Source organism: Camellia sinensis, unplaced genomic scaffold (genome assembly GCF_055761805.1).
Source record: "Camellia sinensis isolate YWXY unplaced genomic scaffold, ASM5576180v1 Unanchor2, whole genome shotgun sequence".
NCBI classification, from domain to species: Eukaryota; Viridiplantae; Streptophyta; class Magnoliopsida; order Ericales; family Theaceae; genus Camellia; species Camellia sinensis.
The window spans coordinates 22,765,090-22,789,798 of NW_028129079.1; the positions used below are offsets into that span (position 1 = coordinate 22,765,090).

Consider the following 24,709-nt stretch of genomic DNA (forward strand, 5'->3'; position numbering starts at 1 on the left):
CAAATTTAAAATATATGGCTCAGATTAATTCCAATGTTAGATCTCCCGCCCGTGACTTCTCTCCACCTACCCACATACGCCTCTCTCTTCCTCCTATCTCTTTCATATTATGTGATGTTGTGTGTGAGTGTGTGTGTTTGGGAGAGCTACACAGAAATTTAAAATATTATGGCTTCGATTCAAGCTTAGGGTTTCTTTTACCGTGTGTGTTTGGGAGAGCTACACAGAAATTTTCTCGGGGCTGAGAAAATCCCAGAAAATGGCGAGAAACAACGCACAGGGCGAGAAACAACACTCCGGCGCTTCAACCGCCTCCATCTCCGCCTCCGTCTCCGCTTCCGCCACTATCAGAGTTAGATCCAGACCCGATCCTTTCTTGGTCGTTTGTCGATGCTTCAGCATCGTAACCTCTGCGGCTGTCATTCTCTGCATCTCTGTCAACATTCTCTCTGCCATTCGTTCCTTTAAAGATGGATCTGATGTATGTAATCCCCTCTCTCTCTCTCTCTCTAGATATATTTCTTTGGATTTGTATGTAAATTTATTATTTTGTGGATATTTGTAGATATTTGATGGCATATTTCGGTGCTATGCGGTTGTGATTGCAATGTTCGTGGTCGTTGTCGAGACAGAATGGGGATTCGTCATCAAGTTCTAGAAGGTTTACTTTCTAATTTTGGATTTTAATTTGTTCTACGAAATTTGAATGTCCATATAATACAAAATGTTAGAGATGAAACATACAAAATGTTTGAATGTCCATATAATACAAAATTGTATGAAATTTGAATGTCCAGATTTCACTTTCTTCATACTATCCTTCAGAAGGTGATCTTGGTTGGTTACATGAGATTATAGTGGAAATTTTACAAATTTCATAAAACCTATTCACTTGCTACCCGGTTACATGAAACATATCGTCGTAGCTTACGCTGTAGTTATTGGTTTTGCATGCCAAGTTTTGGGTAAAGCCTTAGCTTGGAAACCCTTTGGTTTATCACAAAGCTCACATTATCTTGGATTGATTTCAATCAATTATTTGCAGGTGTTGGAGTATTGGGCTACTAGGGGTACGCTGCAGATCTATAATGGCTCACATTTTTTGTGTTCCTGTTATGTGGCCCCTGTTTATGAAGATTCTGCATCAACTTATGGCCCCTGTCTGTAATGGCATTTTGTAGTTTAACAGGAACACACAAACTGCCTTAACTTATGGCCATTATAGTCATTATAGATTATGCATCAACACAACAACAACACACAAACTGCCATAACAGAAATGTTACAAAATGCCATGTTGAGTTTGCTTTGAAATCCTTGACTTGGGTTCATTTCTATTTATCATCATTTCTGGTTCACAGTTTATTCATATCATCTGTGCAATGTAAGATTTATGTCTCTATTCCCCTTCTCTCTCTGTTCCCCTTCGTTGTCTTCTCTTGCCATTTTGCCTAAAAATATCATAATAAATCAGGACCATTAAAATGCCATTGATTGAAAAAATATCATTGATTGAGGGGCAAAAAATCTGCTGATCAACATTTGGTTCTCTTGCTGTTCATTTTTGCCATTTTCAATTATGATTTAATATAACTTGGTGACTGAGGGAAAATTTAAAGTTTGGTGAATAATGTGATGGCCAAAGAAAGAACACTCTGTAAAGGTGTTTTTCTTCATGGGTTTTATAGGTATGTTTTTAGTGTTGTCCCAAACTACTTTCAAAACTACATAATCCAGATTGATAGTAAATCAAATTCGTTGGCAATACCACACAAAGGAAGCATCTGGGATGAAGACATGGGTGTTTGGATCAGTTAGACAATCAGTTAGCCAATGACAGGTCTGTCATGTACCCACAGGGGAACACCATCTGAAGGCACCTCACATTTTTCCAACACAAAAGCAAATAGAATGGAATGGGCTGTAATAGAGGGGTAGCCCCACCTCTCAAATTTCAATTCCATAATTTTATTAATGAAAAAGTCTAGAAACACATATACTGATCATATGAAAATTATGTCCGATTTTTAGAAACACAGAAACTAATCATATAGCGATTGCCTCTGATTTTTAAATTGGTTTCTATGCAAAGAAAAGTACTGTTTTATTTATATACAGAATTGACCACTAAAATACAGTTACAATTTAGAATTATGAGGGGCAAAATTTAAGTGTAGTAGTTTATAATTATTCAATGACAAGCTCCAATGTTTAATATCTGTAGTTATATTTTTTTCCCGTGTATCTTTTGTGATTAATTTTATGATTAGTTTTATTGTTGTTGAAACTATGATATGGGTAAAGGTAGAAATTTCAAATATTCATGGATTTGGGTCATTTCTGTTTTTCTCAGGAGGCATCCAGGTGAAGCTATGTGGAATAGCTCAGTATGGTAATCTCATAGGTGTTACAATTGGATACACAATAACGGCATCTATTAGTATGGTGTGAGTATAATTTTAATGGACTTGCTTTTCGGTTTGAATCTCCTTATTAGTCTTTTATTGTCTTATTTATAGTAAGGGGAGAATTCTTCCCAATCCACTGTGTGAGTTGGAGGCTTTGTAGGGGTATAGATATACCATAAAATTATTTAATTTGTTTATTTGTTATTTGTAAATTATTCATAAACAAAATTATATTAATTTAGTAATTATAATTATGTGATTTTATATATAAAAAAAATTGTGGATTATTTTTAAAATTATACTTATCGTCTATTTTTTTAAGATAAATATATATGATGAAATAATGTAGTTATAATTATCTTATCAATCTAATTTTTCTCATAACTAATTTGTACATAGGATTTGAAAAAATGAACAATTCAAATTATCATAATAACGGACTAAAATAATATTAAGATTTGAATTGTTCATTTTTTTAATCAATATTTGAGTCTTAGATCACAGTTTTTGAGTCTTTCTCATTACTCAAATTTTAAAATCACTAAATGATTCACCTAATGATCATTGTTCGAGTTTAGAAAAAATAAATATAAAAATGAAAACAAAAGCAACAATTGTCACATTTTTTTTTTCAAATACTCCTCCACAAAAATGCATAGTCAGTCTATACATGCGTAATAAAATTTTCAATAGATTTCATAGTGTACTCACCTTAAACTGGGGGTATGACTCATGAGAGCAGAGGCATTATTCATTCTTCATAGTAGCCGGTTTTAATTAAACGATATTCAAAATATTTTTACAAACATAGTGTACATGAATTTACAAACATAGTTTACATGAATTTACAGAGAATCACCGAACTTCGCATCACAATCAGAAATCGTCAAAACCACAAACAATTAACTAAATTTTCAATAATTAAAGCAACAATAGGATGAACAAACAATCTCAATGCAAATAACCATAGAGAATTCACAACAATTGGGATTCTTTGTGCTATATAGTATAAATCTATTGATCAACATTTGATATGTTAAAAAATAAAATCTAATGATTCCAGTTTCTGCTTGAAATTTCAGATTTTGGCTTGAAAGGCTTGCGAAGAAAGCAGAAAGTTTTTAGGTGAGATTCTAATTGCGAACATATTGAGTTTGCTTTGAAATCCTTGACTTGGGTTCATTTCTGTTTATCATCATTTCTGATCAACATTTGATATGTTATAAAATAAAATCTGCACATATCAAATTTTATCAAACAAAATTTCTTTGTATCAATAAATTTTATTCATATCATCTTTGGGAATTGCACAGTATGCTTGCCACCCCACAAAACCTCCCTTGAGAAACTCAGAGACAGACTGTTTGAGATTTTCTTCCAAGATGATCCTCTTCACAGGTTCAAGAACCAAGCATGCTGTCAAAAATTGCTTTTGGGTCTTCAATTTTTCTTCCCTGTTTTTCAGTGGGGACCCAATTATAGTCTAAATCTTCTAAGGTCTGATGTCATCTCTGGTCTCACCATTGCAAGCCTTGCAATCCCACAGGTATATATGTATATATATAAGATACCAATTATGAAAACTTTAGTTAGGCCTGTTTCAATTAGATATATGCATATATGTATATATATAAGATACCAATTTGATTGGCAGCAATAGCACTAACTGGTGTGCATTTTAGTTTTAATTTCTTTTAAATTGCAGAGCACTGGCTGGTGTGCATTATTTGATATTTAATTTTTTTTATATTTGATTTGTTTGGAATTGTAGAATACAGTCTGTTAAATATATTTTTATAACTGCATTTTAATCTTAATATTATTTACACCGTGCCTTTAGGTATGGGTATACGCTAGATTATTATTTACACCGTGCCTTTAGGCACTGGCTGGTGACAAACAAATATGATTATAATAAATTAAAATTTTGATTGGATGGGTTAAAGTCAATTTTTTTTTTCTTCCCTTTACCCCTGTGACTCAACTCAATATATTTTAGTTTCGTTGGGTGAAAATCATCCCTTATTTTGTACAAGAGCTGAACCTATTCTTTTCTTTATTTATTTGTTTTCTTTCTTTCTTTATTGATTATCAGGTTATCCTTTATGTTTACTTAACTTTCATTAGCTGTTAATGGATGCAGTTATATTGAATTTATTGACAGTATATTATGTGTCATTTAGCAGGTTCATGTATAGTCCAGTGTATAAATTGTTTTCTTCTTAGTTTCATGAAACCCCATATTTCACCTCCTCTTATTTCATATATATCTATCGGGTTATAATTTCTACTGGGTTTTGTTTGTTTTGATGTTTTTGTGAAATTTAAGGTGCCATTCATGGGTATTTTGCTTCATGAAATTATCTGTTCTGTTTTCATATCCCTATTATATAAAAAATGGGTATAGGCTGATATGTTGCATTTACTTTCCTAAGATTTGAATCGGAGAAAGAAAGAGAAACTTTTGTAGTAGAGAATAAACAGAAGATATTTGTAGTTTCAATTATATTTTTAGCAATAAAATTTGATGTTATCTGCCACTTTAACAACAAATTTAGTACATCACTAAATTTGTCTTTCTTGGGTTAATAAAAATCCCGGTGGTATAATTCCAAAGGGAATGGTTACCTTATGCATATGATTTTTTGCTTCTTTTTTTTCTATAATTTTTAAAAAAATAAAATAAAAATTCTATTAGTAGCCATGCATATGTAAAGGCTATTGGCGCTGCTCAGCATTTCATCTATATTGTAAATCAATATATCATAGGGTCTTCATACAATTGGAGCTCCCATAAAGACATAGGTAAGGAACTATTCCCTCACATGCAAAAATCATGATGTTTATATTTCTTTTTCTAAAAGGACAAATGATAGAATCTTCTATAGACCGAAGACTACCCAACCAAAACTTAAAAAAGTTTTATCTGGCATTTTTGTTTATGTTATGCAATATTAGATATTATGGTGTGAAAAAATTGATGCAATTTAAGAATACCTGGTGGACTTGAGCATGGTTAATGATTATCTCAAAACTAGATAGTTGAAGTCACTTTTGGCATATATATAGATATGAACAATCACAGAAACAGTACAGATTAATGTTACATTGAAATCTCAGCAACCCAGCAGAGGGTTTTGTTTTAACAATTGGTTACTACAATACCCAGAAGAAAGTTTTGATATTTTTTGCTTTTAAATATTTTGGGTGGTGTTTTGTGGTTCAGAATTTGTGAATTTTGTTGCTGCATTTTAGGAAAGGAAAGTTGTGTTTGGTAGGATTCACTAAACAGTGAAACATGTTCGATTCAAGTGTTGAATTTGGTGTTTCTACTAAATCACTGGTTGAGGAAGTTTTATGGTTCAAATTGGATTTTGATCTCATCCCTATGTTTAACATTGCCAGAGATATGATATTTACTGTTAGCTTTGGCCTCCCTGAATTTGCATTTTCTTAGCCTAGCAAAAGAAAAGAAAAGAAATGAAAAAACAGGGGGATTAGAAAGGAATTTTGCAACTCACATGTGAGTTAAATCTCTCAATAATGTAGCATCACTCTGCTAAATTTTAATCAAAATCAAGAAAAAACTAAAGAAAACAAATTGGCAGCAATCTACAAATCTGACCTATTAGAGGTGTTTTAAATTATTTGTTTTCTTGAGCTACATTCACCAAGGATTAGTAAAACAATGGAGTCACGAATGAAGTGTTTAGGCATATAGACAATTGCTTGAAGTGATTATGGGCAGTGTATAGTTGATTAGGCTACTGGGTTTTATTTACATGGACTATTCGATTTGAATTAATTAGATTCACTGCTTAATTTAAAAAGGCCAGCTTTATATAGTTTCAATACATGTTTCTGTTTAGAACACATTGTGATGTACTGAACGCTAATATGGCAACATAGCTTCATTAATTGCTTCCCTGCAAGTACTAGACTATAGCATATTATTTTGGATGCTAAACTATGAGCCAATTTTTGCAGAGCAAGCTCTCATTTATCAAGGTGGATATGGAGTAGATTATGGTGGAATGTCTAATGAATTTCAGAGGTGAGGTTCAATAGTGACTTACAGAATATTGATTTTCTAAGGACCTATTCAATAATTAATTGGGGTGATAACTTCATATTTTTTTAAAAATTGTGGGTTCAATTGCCCTTGCATTGGGGCTTTACTGTTTTAGCTAAGAATGAAAGAAAAAAGGCTGATTGGGATGCCATGGGAGGAGGATATGTTACTATGCTTCTTTTTTTTCAACACTATTTATTGAGTGTTAACGTACATTATTGGGCTCATCTATTGACAATTTAAGCTTTTGGGATAACTGGTGTTCTATCTGTTAATGAATGAGAGTATGGTCACATGTGAGTGGGAGTGTTAAGGATACATATAATGAAGTTACCCATACATCTTGATGCAGTTACTCCTTTCTCTAACAGCATAAGCTTTCAATGTGATGGTAGTGAAACTTGCTTGGTTGTAGCAAACAAGGAGACTGGTTGAGGATTTTTTCTGTGTCTTTACTTATGGTAGACGGTTTAATAAGATTAGGTAGTTCTTTTGATTTGCTAGATCGTGTTTTAGTTGAGAGTGAAGTGACCTTTGATATGACAATAAATAAATGCTTTCCTAAGCTTTTATGCCTGAAATTCCTTTACTGAATACTTATTGTGAGCATATTTTCTTACTGTAGGTGCGAACAATTTGATTCCCATGGAAATTGCACTTAAAATTGCTGAGAAAATCAGAGCACGTGAGAGGTTTGCTGCTTATATTGTTATTCTGATGTGGCCAGAAGGCAATCCAACAGGTGCTGCTACACAAAGGATTTTATTTTGGCAAGTAGGAACCAATTATGACTTCAATGCATAGCATTGTGCTTCTGCATTTTAAAGGCAGCTTCAGAGATGGATAACTTTGTTGCCTTTTTTTTCATTAGATTAATATGGGAAATCAAAAAATTCTATTAATCTGCCCATCAGTGTATATACTTCAGAAGGATCAATTTTTGATTTTGAAATAATCTCTCATTTATTGTACAGAACAAAACAATGCAAATGATGTATGAGACCATTTACAAGGCTTTAGTGGAGGTTGGCCTTCAGAATGAATACACCCCCACATGACTATTTGAACTTACGTTCATATTTGGAAAGCACCGGTGTGCATTTTGTTGTTTGTTGTTTGGTTTTAAATTACAGATGATTGGTTGGTGTGCATTGTTTGTTGTTTTGTTTTAATTAAATTATTTTAGAATCGCAGAGCACTAGCATGCATTGTTTGGCATCTAATTTTAATTTTGTAGAATTGTAGAATATTAGCTGGTGTGCATTGTTTGGTTAATTTTATTTTATTATAATTGCAGAACATTAGTTTACCATTTTAATTTTAGTGAACATTATAAATTTTATATGTTTATTTCTTAATTTGCATTAAGACTAGGGAGAGTTGTTATTTTTAATTGAATTCTGTAAAGGGTATGGTACAAGCAAAATTATTAAAAGTTCTTTAAGAAGAAAAAATGTTACAGCCTTCACATGTTTTAACATGATACGTATATATATTATAAATATATTTCGATCTCAATATTATTTACACCGTGCCTTTAGGCACGGGCATACACTAGTAACTAAATATCTCACATGGATGTAGAGTCCATAAAATTACAAACCCCAAATATTTGGTTATTTATTTAGTAAAAAACTTGATATCCCTATTATTACCCAATATTTTAAAATACACTTTACCCTTTCAAGTACATAAATGCCAAATGCAATTGATGCAGTTTAAAAAGGAATGTCAATTTACTATTTTGCTTACCCAATTGATAATTTCCTTCGCTCCTTGACCATACCCAATTGATAATTTCTCTCTCCTTGCCCAGATGTCATCTATCTGTAGCTAAAAGTGCCAATCAAATTACTTTATGAATCCAATCTCCCCAATATGATAGCAAACCATGACAAAGCTAAAAATGGAGAAGAAAAATGAGCTATCACATCTTTTAGGTGACAAAGACCATTTGCAATGCATGTGGATTCGATACAAATATAGCCATTCCCTTCCAAAATACCATCAAATAAGAAGTCCTACATTTGCAACTCAATAGCTTCTCGTCTACCCTTTAAATAATGAACAGAGATACTACCCACATAAGCACTTTATATTCCTTTTTTTAAAATGAAACCCTAATCAATCAACAAATTCCAATATTTCATTATTAGCATGCCTTCAACACAGAATATGAGAAAATCATCAAACGAGCGTTATAGAAGGGAACAAGAACTTGGATTTTGCCAAGTAAAAAATCATCTCAATTGAAACATTACCACATTATACATGGCTACATACACGATTCAAATATTTCTTCTACTTCAGCGCTTATATTTCAAGAAGCAAACTCTGAGTTTTACCTAAAAAATCTAGTGTGCTGGAAAAATTCAAATAGAAGTTTGAAGTTTATGATAATCCTTTTCCCCTCATTAGTTTGAAGGGTTGCTAAGCATGACAAAGTTCACATCTAACACTAATTATTGGTTTTACAGGTAGAAATACACCAAATCAGAAGGCAAGTTACAAAGGCATGCTCTCCCACAATCGAAGCTACAACGGGTCCTGCTGAAAATATGGGCTCCAGAAAGACAATAGACACAATAGTCTGCATTTCAAGAATAAATTATGTTAGACTATCAAGATACTGTATATAATTCCACACAGCTTTGAAAATAAAAGGGCTGAAAAAATTAAAATGATCCAAGATTTTATTACCCATCACAAGGGAATATAGTGCCCAGTTCAGGTGCAACCCAAAGTGTGCTTGCCTCACAATCTCAAATATGGTTGAAGGCAAGTTTAAGAGAAACTATAATGAAATTGAAGTATGGACATGAATAGAATACTTTTCATTATTACCTCTTCTCCAAACCAGGAAGATTCGAAGTCACGTGCTGCATTTTAAATGGTATGTTAAAAGTTTCTCTCATTCCTTTTGGCTCCTCTGCAGCTTGCTCAGAAGAAAGAATAATAATTAGAATAAGAGAAAATAAACGAAAATGAAACCAACCAACTTGGCCCATTATCTAGAATAGAATGCAAACTTGGACTAGAACAATAAAGATGCACAATGCATATTTGAAACACAATAATGTGTTGCCATATATCGTGACAAAAGTTCAGGCTAAAATTCATATATGTAGCCTGTATATATAAAATATGGTTCACTTCAATACAAAATACAAATTTTGCATCAGAATTTAAGTACAATGGATTGCAGCACACATACCAAAAGAAATATTCCCAACTTTGAAGGCCAAAAAAAGAAAAGTAAATGTTTACTTTTAAATTCAATGTACTGCTGTACTATAATGATATTCTATTTAGCAAGTTCGTTTTGCTTCAGTTTTAAAAAAATCAAAGTGTGAGCATATCAGTTGTATCACATATTGTTTATTGTATATGTATCATAAGATACATTAATGATGGACACAGACACGCCATCACAACAATTTTAAAAAAATGCACGACATAACACTAATTCCAATAGATCTACATTGTTTTTCTTTTATCATTGTATCTTAAGTTATTTAGTTCAAACTTATAATTAGTTTTATGTGACACATGTTACCCTAAGTGCCCTAAATAAAAGGACATATTGGATGAGTATCTGACACATATCAGGAAGTGTTCATTGTCGGATGAGTGCCAATGTCCAACACGCACACACCACCTTCTTAGAAGTAATGGTGCATCTTAATCGTAAGATACTAACAACTAAGATTAATGGCTGAAACCCAAGATGTGAATAATGTATCACCCAAAATGCTTAACTTGACTCAACTCAACAAGATCCCAATTACTTGAGGTTGGCATATACGATCCATTTCTTTCGTTGATTCTGTTCAAGTGTCATATCCACAGTTAAGATTAAGGTAATTATGTACTTTCTAGTGTATTATCATTCAGTACAAAAATATAATTTCATGTCCCAATTTTTCGAAGAAGGAGAAAAAACAAATAAATATTTAACTGAAATAAACTTTTAGCTCATGTTCCAACTATTCACGAAGCAATCGACTAAAGGAAAAAACAAAATTCATTAAGGTGGAAAAAGAATTGAAAATACTTCTTTAAACATATCCAAACCTTTCGGAGTTTACTCAACACTGAATCTTCAAACACCTGGTGTCCAATGCCAACAAGATTACTTGTCTTTGGATCATCAGGTTCAACACTTCTTTGGGTGCTTGGAAAAGTAGTTTTGGCTAGTTCAAGAGGCACGACGAGCAAAGGATTTGAGAGATCCCCAAACACACTTCCAATAGCAGCAACCTGCAAAATAAAACAATTTTGTGTAAACAGTAAAACAACATCCGGAGTACCACTGCAAGCAGCAGTCAAAAGATGTAACAAGCTTATAACAAACTTACTGCTGCATCTTTAGATGCCATCATAATAAGTGCAGAACCTTTCTTCTTGGAATTCTTGATTACAATATCTTCGACTTCACCAAACTTCTCAAACAACTCCCTGAGTTTTTGAGCACTATAATCCTCACCAATCTTCTCCCACGATACCTTAAGAACCTTCTCCTTGTCCAACCCACTCCCACCACCATTTGTACCCTCCATTCCTCTTACAGCCGTCTCCTTCCTTGGGGTTGGGGTCGCTGATGCAACTTTATTGGCAAAGGTTGCCCGAATTCTAGCAACCTCTTCATTAAATTTCCTAACAATTCTCTCTTCTTCTTGTCGAGCTTTTGCTTCCAAATCGGGAGCAAAAGCATCCCGTTCTCTTTTTTCAAGATCAGACATCATCTTCCTACGCTTGGGATCCTGTTGTGATTGGTGGCGAACCTTCTTATGTTTGACTCGGAGGAGATCATCAAACAACTTCCTAGCTTTCTCATCCTTGAGAATCGCATATGATGCATTGAGCTTCTGGATGTTAGCATGTGCATTCTGATCATCAGGCCTCTTGTCAGGGTGTAATTCCAATGCCATTTTTCTATATGCTTTTGTAATGTCTTTCTCCGAAAGCTTAGCCCCTTCTTCACCCGATGGTAGCCCCAGGATAACATAATGATCAACTGCATCATCCATATCTCTCGCTGCTAATTACGGCACTGCAATTCAAGAAATGGGAGTTTATGAAGACCCACTTGAACAAATATTGCAAATCCGCTCGAGCAGAGGCTGGGCACCGCACGTGCAGATCTACCTCCAAAAGCATGCTTCATGCTTTTAAGTGACCTGAATGTGCTGGAGACTATATATATGGTTTCCAAACTCAAAAGAAAGAGGAAAAAAAGGGCGCTTCAACCATAGAGAACGGCTAAAAAGGTAGAGAAGATAAACTTTCAAGGCAGATTCATGAAGTTCTCATCAATAATGGTTGATTCCGGTTCAACCATGGGCAAATCTTGTTCCTTATTTTGTATTGATTATTTAGCCATGACAACTATATAACCTTGGGATTTGTTTTATCAAAGTAGTTTCCAATGCTTTATTCGATGGTTGTGTTTAATTTCTGTGATCTTACATACAAAGGTTATACAATTGTAATCTTTGTACATGTATATATTAACCACACTATGAATTGTATATATTAACACACTTATCACACTCACTCCCTATTCTCTCCCTCACTCTTTTTACTTTGAGCTTCAGAGTCTCTCCAATGGCGGACCAGAATACGAGTTGTATATATATGTATGTGTATTCACAGTATATTAATCGATTCTTTTTTTGTAACTGACAAAATTAGTTGCATTAATGGCGGATAAGCCCTCCTCTACATTGCCAGACAATTCAAGTTCCAACCCCACTACTAGTACTAAAAGAAATTCTAGTTTCAAGTGTTTTTCTGGGTTTTTTTTGTTTGTTCTTAAATCAGTGCTTAACTGGTACCAACTCGATTATTAAGGGTACTGGGGGATCTTCATCTTCAATTAATATGACTGTAAGAAACTTGGTTTTGTGCCTCTGATTTTTCTCAAATCCAAGTCATTTTCTCGGAAACCAAACAAAGAATGGTACCAATCAAGCAACTGAAAAAAGGACACAAATGGGGACCCAATTACCCAAATCAGCAAAACAAGAACACTTTAATGGAAGTTAGGGAAGGAGTGGGTATGGTTGGTGGGTTGTGTTCCATTTTTTTAGGGTAATAGAGGAGCCAGCATGTTCTAATCATGTGGCTCTTCATTGTATTCATCTTCATTGTAGATCTAAATACTTCTCAAGTAAATCCTTATGATACTTCTCTTTACTTTTTTTTGTTCATTTTCTTTAGGGATCTTGGGTTGGGTTTATTTTCCAGATTTGTGAACTATAAAGGAAGTAGAAAAGTCTATAGATTGATTTACACTTGACCCATCTACATATAACTTACAGGGAGCACAAATAGCACTATGCTTATTCCATTGGTCTTCAATCTATTTAACTTATAATTTTCTCTGGTTGGTGGGATTTTGGGGAATCCAGTAATCTTTCTTCATTTTTTAATGTATGTAACAATATATATTTTATTAGTCTGGATAACAATATGTATAGGGAAATAGCCTTTATTTCCGAGGGCTCATCTTGTTGGGATTGATTTGATAACTCAACTGTAGGTCACTGCGTACCTCTCTCTAATGCATATATGAGGCAATGGGGTTATAAGGCAATTGGGTAAAATCATCAGGCTATGTTCTGTGTTTACGCTAGTGTAGTTCAATAGAGTCGCCATTCTTTTCAGTACTAACAACAAAGGCACCAGTATTCCTACGAATTTGAAAACCCATAACCCAAAATTGAAAATCCTAAAATTTCCCCTAAATCGTATCAGAAATTGAAGGCGTTGGATTGAATTGACTAAATAATCAAAATCTGTAAAAAGCATGAAAATTTGAATCCATACATACCTCTAAAACTCAAAGTCTGTTCCGCCGAACGGGCGAGTTGAGTGCGGATTAGACTTCAATCACAAGGCAGTTTTCTTCAAGTCCGCGTATTAAAACCCTAGGAGCACGACTCAGAGAGCAAAGCAAAGCTAAGCTAACTGATATAACCGTTCTACCGCACTACCCACCCCACCCGATGCCCAAATCGCCTGCCTATTTCTTTATTTTTTTATTTTTTATTTTTTCTTAAGATGCCTTTGGTTGATGGATTTGGGGGAACTAAAAATGGTGAGGGTATTCCAAATCTATCAACTTATATTTGTTAATTTAAATACAAATTTTGATTTGAATTTTTTGAATTTTTTTTTTAAATATCTCTTAACTCAATTTTTTTTCATAAAATATAAAGAATTTTTTTTTTTGTTTCTAATTTTTATCAAATTTAAATTTGATAAACAAATTTATTTTATCAAATTTAAAATTATTTTTAAATGTTTTTTTATCAAATTTAAATTTAATTGAAGAAAAATGTGAAGAATTATAAATTCTCTTAATATTTATATAGAGAGAGTAATGCTAGAGATCTCAAATAATCTATCAAATGTTTTACTAAATCTCCCATGGGTGTGAGACCCACACACATGTGGGTTCATGTGGGTACTCGTGTGAGAGATTTGGTATTATGTGGGTCTCACACCCATGTGAGAGATTTCGTAAAATATTTAGTAGATTATTTGAAATTTATAGCATTTTCCATATATATATGGATAAAATGTTTATAAATAATTTGTTAGTTGTATGAATAAAAACTGACATTAGCACCTCTTATCTACTAAAATGTATATTTATTTTTATTTATTTCAATATTTACATTAGTTCAAATTAGTTAAACCTTACAAATAGAAAAATCAATCACCATGTTTGGTGCCACTTTTTGAGCTCAATTTTTAGAAAATTTTTGAGTTTTTGTTTGGTAAAGTCAAAAAATAAAAATAAAAAATCCAATTTTGGAAAAAATGTTATGTCTTCTCAAAAGTGATTAAATTGTTGAATAGGCACCTATACTTGCATCAAGCAATTCTCTATTGCTATGTTTATTGCGTGTCATTTTGGGAACAAAATAAAAAGTCATATTTTTGGATAAAATATTTAAAAATACAAGTGCCAAAAACGTAACAAATGTGGGTTGGGAATGTCAACATAAATTTCAGAACATAAATCTTACACTTTGGATCATTTACCATGTGTATTATCAAGAAATCAAGACAAAATGACATACCTGAATCCATTGATGAACGGTTAAACGGAAGCGTGATTATCAATGAACTCTTTGTTATGGATTATGTTATTGCCTTCGAATCCTTTCCCCTTTGGTGCCTTATGTTTCTCCTTGAGAGGATTTAGGAAAAATGGCAGTGTTCTTATTTTTTTCACCTGGGAAGGAATAGGGACCATAACCTTTTAAAGGTTGTAATTGGTTTTCAAAACTGAAAGGTTGTGGAAGTTCAAAATGAATGAAAACCAACTTTAACCATTATTGGTTTTAATTTCTATTTATTGGTTTTCAAAACTGAAAGGTTGTGGAAGTTCAAAAGGAATGAAAACCAACTTTAACCAATATGTTTTAATTTCTATTTCTGCCCCTCATAGAAATAGAAATTATACAACTAGTATCTACACATTAGGTCCATAACACATATACCCTTAAGCCTATTAACTAAATTGAATCACTTAAATTGTAGACTTCTTATAAATGATAACACCACATTTAATTATGTGGTCCCATTGAGACATTATCTAACAATCTCCCACTGGACCACATATGTATCCTGAAAAATGTGCTTAACTTTAGTGAGCTCAGAAATTTGTTATCATAACTTGAGGGTATCCAAACAATCTTGTCCATTAACTATATTAATATAGGATCAAAGCGGTCTTCGTTACATCAATCGTAACTCGACCCACCAATGGTCACGTATACTAATACAGCTAAATGACATAGATCAATCATGGATACGTAGCATGGAAATTACATGTGATGTGATCCATACATGCCTATTTCCAACTGGTCCTACTTAACTTCATGGAGATCAATACTTCACAATACGTAACAGAGCGTAATAAACTGAATATTTCATTTCTACAGAAATTAATCTAATTACATAGATAAAACCCAAGGCTGACATAAAGCAGTAATATAAATACAAACTCCCACTAAACCAGAATGTTCTCAAATAGAACAACACCCATCTGAGCAGTGTGCTTGTAACAACCCTCATACTGTTTACTGATTAAGGACTGATTGATTACCGATAATCACCGATTACTGTTAAACGAAACGGATAATGACTGATAACTGACTGATAATTGAACTGATTAAAAGTACTGAACTGACTGACTGAAACTGGAAACCGAATTGATTGAGTATATGTTAGTTAAATTGCATTATATCTGTTTGACTGTATGATTATCTGTTCATGTTCATATGTTTAAACTGCTAATTGAAGGCCTTATCGGCGGCCGAATCTGAAACCGATTAGTGTTTTGTGACCCTCATAATTTATGTGATTTTATAGTATAATTATCTGAAAATTGATTAGGTATGATTAAATTAGATTAAATTAAGCTAATTAAAGAGTTGGACTTAATTACCATTTTGCCACTTAAGTGGCCCACTACTTGGATCATCTTTGATTCTCATTATGCTCACACATACACATTTCATCAGCTCATTTTGAGCACACCACCGACTAGAGAGAGGGAGGTAGGGAGTTAGAGTGAATTCACCTTGAATTCCTTGGAAACTTGAAGAATTGCTTGGTAATTGAAGTGTATTTGCATATTTGAGCTCCCTCACTCCTAATTCTACAAGACTAAGGTAGGACATCCATCTTCTTGTTGCTGTTCTTGAGTTCATTCTTGCATGATTCATGTTAATTTGTAGAGCTAAGTCATGATTTGGTTCATTAATGATGGATTGAAGATCATTTCTTGCATGCATGTTGGTATTGTTGCATTTTGAGGTTGATTACATGGACATTAGTGCATGCATGCTCATATTGTTGTTATAGACCATGTTTCCAACTGGTTTGAAAAGAAATGAGCTCATTTGATCAAGCTTTGGAGCTTTAATTTGGTTTAAAACTCATACATGACATGTTTGAATGTTGTTCTTGAAAATGGGTTTGAATGTGGTTTTAATTGACTCACCTTTGGGGCTTGAATTCATAAATTGAGCTTTGAAACTTGTTATACATTGAATTTAATGATGTTTTCCAGAATTTGGGCCCAAGAGGTCGAGTTTGGAGTGGTTGAATGCTTGGTTTGAGCTTGGGAGGCAGATCTGGAAATTCCAGATTTGGCTTCCTCGCTCGAGCGAAGGATTCCCCGCTCGAGCGAGAACCTTTGTCCAGGGCCCCGCTCGAGCGACCATCGAGCGACGATCGCGCGTAAAATTTCAACATCCAGTACTTTTACTGTTTTGCAGACCGCTCGAGCGAAGGATTCCTCGCTCGAGCGAAGCCTTTGATTTTGGGCTTACGCTCGAGCGTAGAAAGTCTCGCTCGAGCGAGGATCCTATTTTCAGCAAACTTTGCGAAATATTTTCTAAGTGTATTTTTGCATCCTCATCCCATCCTAGGCATTCTTAGGCCTAGTTTAAGGCATCTTGATGAGGATATCATTGTAGAACACACCAAGGCAAATTAGGGATTAAGTTATGAGATTTCCCAACTGTGTAGCTTAGTGTGTTCAATCTGTGAACTGTGTAGGGTTGGCAACTGGGGAGACACGCTCTAGCATACTGTAGCCCAGAACTCTGTGAGTAACAATTGTGTAAAGATATGTTCAACTGATATCTTTTGAATACTGAACTGAACTGTTTACTGAACTGGTATTACTGAATGAATGTATGTCCTTTATTTCTGAACTGTACTGTGGCATCCTTAGTACCTACGGTTTACTATTACTGTTACTGTTACAGAGATCTCTGCCGGTTCCCTCGTGGAACCACTACTGTTTATTGACTGATGGCCATCATTACTGTTCGGTCTTTTAAGACCTACTGTTACTGTTGTGCTAATGGATGTACCACATATGACTGTTTACTGTACTGAACAACTGAAATACTGATTGAATTGAACTGTTTTCATTACTGTAAGGACATTCATTCTAAACCCCTTTACGCTTTATGTTATTCACTGGGCTTTAGCTCACTGCTCATATATATATGTAGGTGTACAGGCACCAGATCGGAGCTAGGAGCGTCAGGGTAACTCCAGTTTTGTCAAGCCAGCCTTTGCGCCTCACTGCGAGGTTCCGAGTTGCCATGCTATGGCTTGGGGGTGTTTTGGTTGTTTTCCCCCGCCTGTCTTCTGTACTGTCTAACTGTTCTGTATAGACTGACTGTTTACTGTACTGATATACAGGGATTAGGTCCCTGTACTGTGTGACTGTAAATTTTGTATAGACCGTACTGCTTTGTACAGACGGAATGTTTTCTGTACTGTTATGTAGGGTTGAGTCCCTAGTTTGAATGGATGTGAATATTGTTCATACTGTTCTGTACCGTTTATGTATGAATGCATGGAAAATCTTTTGCATACAGACTGTCACAGCTCATTGGACATTGTTTAATTACTGTATTGGCTTCCGCCAGGCCCTGTACTCTGTTTTACTGTATTTCTGTTAAGCAGGCCTTCGGTAATCTCGGATTACTGGCCGGTTACGGTGCTAAACCCATAGGGCCGGGTTTGGGTCGTGACAGTGCTCATGAAAGACCTTGGGTGGTAGTCCCTTCGTAAGTGGATCCGCTATCATGGAGTTTGTCCCAATGTGCTCTATGGAAATCTGTCCACTCTGCACTCTTTCTTTTACAACTAGGAACTTCATATCAATATGCTTTAATTTTGTCGAGCTTTAGTGCCTTAAGTTTTGAAGCAAGATAAGACATTTCCATGATGTACTCGCGAACATTACCCTTGCCTTTATACTTTATTGAAATCAAGCTTGCTAAAAGCGTGCTTGTTTCAGCCTTATCGTTTTTAGCAAAACGCTTTTGAATTTCTAAAAGAAATTCACCGGCAACGGTAGCATCCTCTGTTATTGCACCCCGAAAAACTTCTGGAATCCCACGCTTCATGATCATAAGACTTAGCCTGTTAGAACGATCCCACTTTTCAAAGTACACAGTTTCCTCAGGAGTACTTTGTGCAGTGAGAGCATTCGGTTTTGGCATCCTTAATGCCAAGTCTATGTCCATGCAGCCGAGAACAATCAATATGTTCTCTTTCCAGTCCTTAAAGTTTGTTCCATTTAACATTGGAACATTGTTCATGTTGGCAGAGATTGAAGTAGTCACATTAAGTTACCAAACAGATAATCTCTAAATAAATTAATTTAATGACAACATCTCAAGATACCTAGCACAACATTAATACCAAGCCTTTGGGTAGTGATATTAACTGTAAGTGGTATTCTTGTTGTAATGATCAAACATTGACAATAAGTTATGTCAAATAACAAATCTATCTTTTGATGGATTTATTATTCACATTAGGTTTTCTTGACAATTGGCACATGTTTATCACCACAAAATGTGTGTGTAATTCTGCCAAGTCTTAATCATGTCTTTGGACCAATAAATACCCGCATGAGATACACAGACATGAACTTCAAAACATTCCATATAAAACAATCTAGACAAGAGAGATCACTTTTGTGACATCTTGTTTGAATTGACTTATATTGAGAATGTTAGAAAATTAAATTTCTGTAGACGTTGTATGAAATTACATTAAATTTAAAGATTTCTAAATTTGTGACTCCGTATATGTTATATAATCTGCAGCAATTCCAATTATATATATACATATATAAATAGAATTGACGGGTCAAAAAACAAATAGTTTTTTTTTTTTTTTTATGATGTTCAAAATTAAACCGATCAAATCGCAAGATATATCTATATATATATATAAATACATGATGTTCATCCATTTGAGAGGAAAAAAAAAACTGCCCACCGAATCATTTTACAATTCCAGAAGACAGATTGCCATTTTTACAGAACAAAACAGGAAAAAACAGAATTTACATCCATAAGAAAATTCAGAATCTGATTCCAGGAAACTAAATAGAATGAATAAAGCATATCAATTCTGATAAAACACATGATATGCATGCTCTGATACCAATTATTAACATAAATTTCAGAACATAAACCTTACACTTTGGATCATTTACCATGTGTATTATCAAGAAATCAAGACAAAATGACATACCTGAATGCATTGATGAACGGTTAAACGGAAGCGTGATTATCAATGAACTCTTTGTTATTGATTATGTTATTGCCTTCTAATCCTTTCCCCTTTGGTGCCTTATGTTTCTCCTTGAGAGGATTTAGGAAAAATGGCAGTGTTCTTATTTTTTTCACCTGGGAAGGAATAGGGACCATAACCTTTTAAAGGTTGTAATTGGTTTTCAAAACTGAAAGGTTGTGGAAGTTCAAAATGAATGAAAACCAACTTTAACCATTATTGGTTTTAATTTCTATTTATTGGTTTTCAAAACTGAAAGATTGTGGAAGTTCAAAAAGAATGAAAACCAACTTTAACCAATATGTTTTAATTTCTATTTCTGCCCCTCATAGAAATAGAAATTATACAACTAGTATCTACACATTAGGTCCATAACACATATACCCTTAAGCCTATTAACTAAATTGAATCACTTAAATTGTAGACTTCTTATAAATGATAACACCACATTTAATTATGTGGTCCCATTGAGACATTATCTAACAGGGAAGTGCCAAAAACGCAAGTATAAAATTACAAATTATGACCTATGAAAAAAAAAAAAAGTTTCTTATGTTGGGTAAGGGTATTTTGGTCATTTTAATTTGATTTTGATACTACAAATAAATATTAAACTAAAAAATAAAAAGTCAACTTTTTACCAACTTCCCAAATCACTTTTCAAAAAACTAAAAAATTTGATAAAAAACTAAAAATTAATTTTTCACCAACTTCCCAAAACACCTCTAGGTCTCATCCAACCAAACTTCTTCCTCTTCACTATATATTTTGATGTGACTTAATCAAAAAAATTTTTTTTTTATTGGTGAATGATTATTGTGTGTTGACCCAAAATCCAAACAGCGCACTTTCTGAAGAGATTATCGAATTTAACTTACAAAATTCAAGAAAATAGAACAACCAAACAATGATCACTTCTCAAAATTAAATTTTAAAAATTAATTGAAAAAGTGAAACCAAACATGGTAATATAATTATATATAAAAAAAAATTGTGGGACTCATTATATTTTTCCTTAAACTTTGGGTAAGATGCGTATAAATCAATTTTTTTTTAGTTTTTAATTTCTTTTGAATCACATTACCTATCTACGTTTATATACGTTTAAAAAAAATTAATTTTTAACATACTTCTCAAACCAATCAAAACTTTTTTTTCTAAAAAGAAAGAAGGGCAGTTCTGAGAGTTTATCCAGAGCGTAAGGGTATAATTGTCATTTCCAGGCTACATTGTCGGCACTCACAGGGGAGCTTCTATCTACACACACCAAACCCCCTCTATACACACACTTAATGATATTTTTTTTGTATTATAATTTTATCCCTAAGTGTAATTACTATTTTAAACATCTACCCAATTCAAAACGTCTCAATGCACGCATCCATCCAGACTTCACGTTGAAGCTACAAGTTCAGCTTCTTCCATTGAGCTAGAAGTGAAAGCACTCATTCACTCATTCGTAGCTTCTTCCAAGTTCGTAACTTCTTCCATTAAGCTCCAGGTTCGTAGCTTCTCAATGCACTGATTCATCATACATTAAGCTAGAAGGGAAAGCATCAACCTTCCTCATTCGTAGCTTCTTCCTCATTCATCATTGTTATGGAGGATTTGTCTTCTGAAAAGCAACAAATAAATGCTTGTGAGAAACATAGCGAAGGAAATGTGAGTTTCTCTTCTTCTTTTTTTCCAGCGTCGTTCGGATAACCAGAGTCGAATTATATTATTTTGTTCGAAAATCTACTACCGAAATAAATATTTATTTTCGGAAGTTGTTGTCCAAAAAAAGTATTTAATTTCGAAAGTTGTTGTCCGAAAAAAGTATTTAATTTCGGAAGTTGTTGTCCGAAATAAGTTAACTTTTACAACATTCAACTTCCGAAATTTTAAAATGAATTCGGACAACTACTTCCGAATGAAGTAAAAAAAAAATATTTCTCATTTTATATTCCAAATTTGCAAATTGCATACCAAATTTACAGTTTCGAATTGCAAATTAATCTTTATAATGCCATTAAAAAATTGTAATGTTGTTCAAAACATGTAAGAATATGTGTCAACTAAAGGAAGTCAAGTTTGCGCGGATTTTGTATTGGATTACACTACTCAATTCACAACTGAACAGGTTCACTCTACAAAATTATAATGATTATGTTTCGAATTGCTCAACAAATATAAATGTTTGATAATATTTATTTGACTTTGTAGGTATTCAAAAGTAAGGATGAATTGCTCAACTAGGTACGTGAAGTTGAAAAGAGAAATGGTTTGGTTATTGTAATCAAAACATCAGACTATGGTGGAGGGAAAAAAACACCCAGGATGTATCTTGCTTGTGAAAGGAGCGGCCAATATAAAGCGACACAGAAGTTAAAACATGATGGCAACAATACATCAAGAATAACCGGTACGAAGAAGTGTGGTTGTCCTTTTGATATGAGGGCTCACAGGTTTACCACACATGATGAATGGACATTGACTGTAGTATGCGGGTTGCATAACCATCCACCAGCAGAGCACCTTGAGGGACATTCATATGCGAAGAGGCTATCAAAGGATGAGAAAGCATTGTTAATGGATATGTTAAAAAACATGGTTCGGCCAAAAGAAATCCTAGTAACCTTGAAACAACGAGATACCCTCAATGTATGCACACTTAAAACCATTTACAATGTACGCCATCGAAACAGGGTGGTACAGAGAGCTGGAAGATCACAGATGCAACACTTATTGGGTGAATTGGCCAAGTATAATTACATTGAGCGCCATCGGTCTGAAGGGTCCACGAAGACTGTGACAGACTTGTTTTGGGCACATCCTACCAGTTTAGACTTATTTCGATCTTTCCCGCGTATATTAATTATGGATTGCACATATAAAACCAACAGATATCGTCTTTTTCTTCTTGAAATTGTGGGAGTGACATCAACTAAAATGACTTTCTTTGTAGCTTTCGTATACTTACAGTATGAGAGGGTCGATAACTATGTAGGTGTTAGCTACATTGCGTGATGTCATGGATGGTTTTGTTGTGCTAACAATTATTGTTACTGACAGAGAGCTAGCCTTGATGAATGCCATACAGAAGATATTCCCGAGTGACAGACATTTATTATGTCATTGGTATATTAGTAAGAATGTATTGACCAAATGCAAGAAAATGTTTGAGACACAGCAGAAATGGAAGAAGTTCAACCATGAGTAGAACTCTTTAGTGTATTCATCTTCTGAAATTCAATGCGATGAACGTCTTAAATCATTACTCAAGGAATTCAGTAGTTATCCTGATGCAATCAAATACGTTATGGATACTTGGTTGGTTCCTTACAAGTGGAAATTTGTGGCGGCATGGATAGACACGTGTATGCATTGTGGCAATGTTACAACGAACCGGTAAGATTACTTTTGTTCAATATGTTATTAATAAGTGCCATGTACTTGATTTTAATTTGACTTACATTGAATTGAACAAGGCTGAGAGTGCACATGCAAAACTTAAAAGACAATTGGGTTCATGTCAGGTCTTATTTCAGGCATCATTTGAGAAAATACACAGTCTGCTTGAGTTGCAACACACTGATATCAAGGCTTCATTTGAGAAAAGTCTAACTGTTGTGCAACATCAACTTAAACCTTCTCAATTCAGGGAGCTACGGGGTAATGTGTCTATTTCTACATTGGAGTATCTGCTTGTAGAGAGTAAGAGAGCCAATTCCATTAGTATTCACGTGGAAGCTTGTGGATGCGTCCTTCACCACACTTATGGTTTACCTTGTGCCTATGAGATTGCTGACTATATCAGACAATATCGTCCTATACCACTTGCTACCATACACTCACAGTGGAGGCAACTTCATATCTCCATATGCAAGAAAGAAGAGGAAACGGAGATGAGTTGTCATGCAGAAGTAGAGTTGTTTGTGAACAAGTTTAATGAAAGTGATAGAACCATGCGGTTAGAGCTTTTGAAGAAGTTGAAAGAGATTGTATATCCGGGAAGCACTTTTTTTGTTGAGCCGGAGGTGAAGCCCAAAACACGTCCTCGGGATCATAAGAAGATTAATGTTTTTACCCGTCGTGACCTGTGTGCATTTGAGTTGGTGCAATCTGGACATGATTCCTTCTCACCTAGGGACACTCAAATCACTACATTAGCTTGTACTCTGGAAACCAAGAAAAAGTGACCTGTTAAGGGAAAGGAGAAGGTGAATGCGAAAGGGAAAGTATACATTACTAGAACAGTGAAACCTGGTGCATATGTTGATGTTTTCCTTTCTGGGTTGAAAACATACATTAAGTTTGTCAAGGATGAAGCTGCAGATGGGAATTGTGGTTTCAGGGCTATAGCTGCTTCAATTGGTCATATAGAAGATGATTGGGCTCAGGTTAGGCGCGATTTGTTGGGTGAGCTGCACACACACAAAGAGGAATACATTTCACTTTATGGGTCCTACGAAAGGTTTGAAGAATTGACAAGCATATTGTCATACTTTGAAGACAGTCTCGGATACTCACATTGAATGACTATGCCAGATATGGGGCATCTTGTTGCATCGTGCTACAATCTTGTGTTATACCACTTGTCATTACAGCAATGTCTCACCTTACCTCTTAGAACAGTGCTAGTACCTTAACTTGATAGACGTGAGATTGCCATTGGGTTTGTCAACGGAAATCATTTCGTCCAAGTATAACAGAAACTTATCAATTTGTGCATGTACAAGAAGTTATGAGGTATGACCACTAACTCAATTGATATTTGGTGCAGGTTTTGTTGTAGTCAGGTCATCCAGTTCCTCCTATAGCCACTAATTGGCGAAAATACCATCACCCTTGCGCTGTCGACTGGAATGATGCATATGTGCATCGCATTCAACATTTCAAGGACATTATTCATGATAATGTAGCTACTTGAGAGACATTTGATGTTGTTGATGTCGCATGACACTTGTATGGATTTGACAATGTTAGAATTATGGAAGAAATTAATGGATGTGTTTTTGATGTTGATGTTACCATTCTATTGTAATAAGAAAATATCATTTACAAAATCAACGACCATTGTTACCATTCCATTCTAATAATAAAATATTATTAC

At 34.2% G+C, this 24,709-nt stretch overlaps 2 protein-coding genes across 3 annotated transcripts; one reads left to right on the forward strand and one right to left on the reverse strand.

Annotated features, from left to right (window-relative positions):
- Positions 1 to 8,703: 8,703 nt before the first annotated feature.
- Positions 8,704 to 13,595, reverse strand: LOC114297638 (uncharacterized). Of its 2 annotated transcripts, none has more exons than XM_028242094.2 (5): positions 13,316 to 13,595; positions 10,839 to 11,533; positions 10,555 to 10,740; positions 9,325 to 9,409; positions 8,704 to 9,070 (listed from the first exon to the last, which is right to left on the reverse strand). In XM_028242094.2, the coding sequence occupies exons 2-4, from the start codon at positions 11,508 to 11,510 to the stop codon at positions 9,392 to 9,394; spliced, it is 876 nt and encodes a 291-aa protein (XP_028097895.2). In that variant the 5' UTR covers positions 11,511 to 11,533; positions 13,316 to 13,595; the 3' UTR covers positions 8,704 to 9,070; positions 9,325 to 9,391. The 2 variants fall into 2 exon arrangements, with proteins under 2 accessions (XP_028097895.2, XP_028097894.2); XM_028242093.2 differs by having other exon boundaries at positions 9,325 to 9,415.
- Positions 13,596 to 21,933: 8,338 nt separating this feature from the next.
- Positions 21,934 to 24,526, forward strand: LOC145815404 (uncharacterized). Its single transcript, XM_082912052.1, has 4 exons — positions 21,934 to 22,404; positions 23,085 to 23,633; positions 23,805 to 23,996; positions 24,392 to 24,526. The coding sequence occupies exons 1-4, from the start codon at positions 21,934 to 21,936 to the stop codon at positions 24,524 to 24,526; spliced, it is 1,347 nt and encodes a 448-aa protein (XP_082768178.1).
- Positions 24,527 to 24,709: the final 183 nt, after the last annotated feature.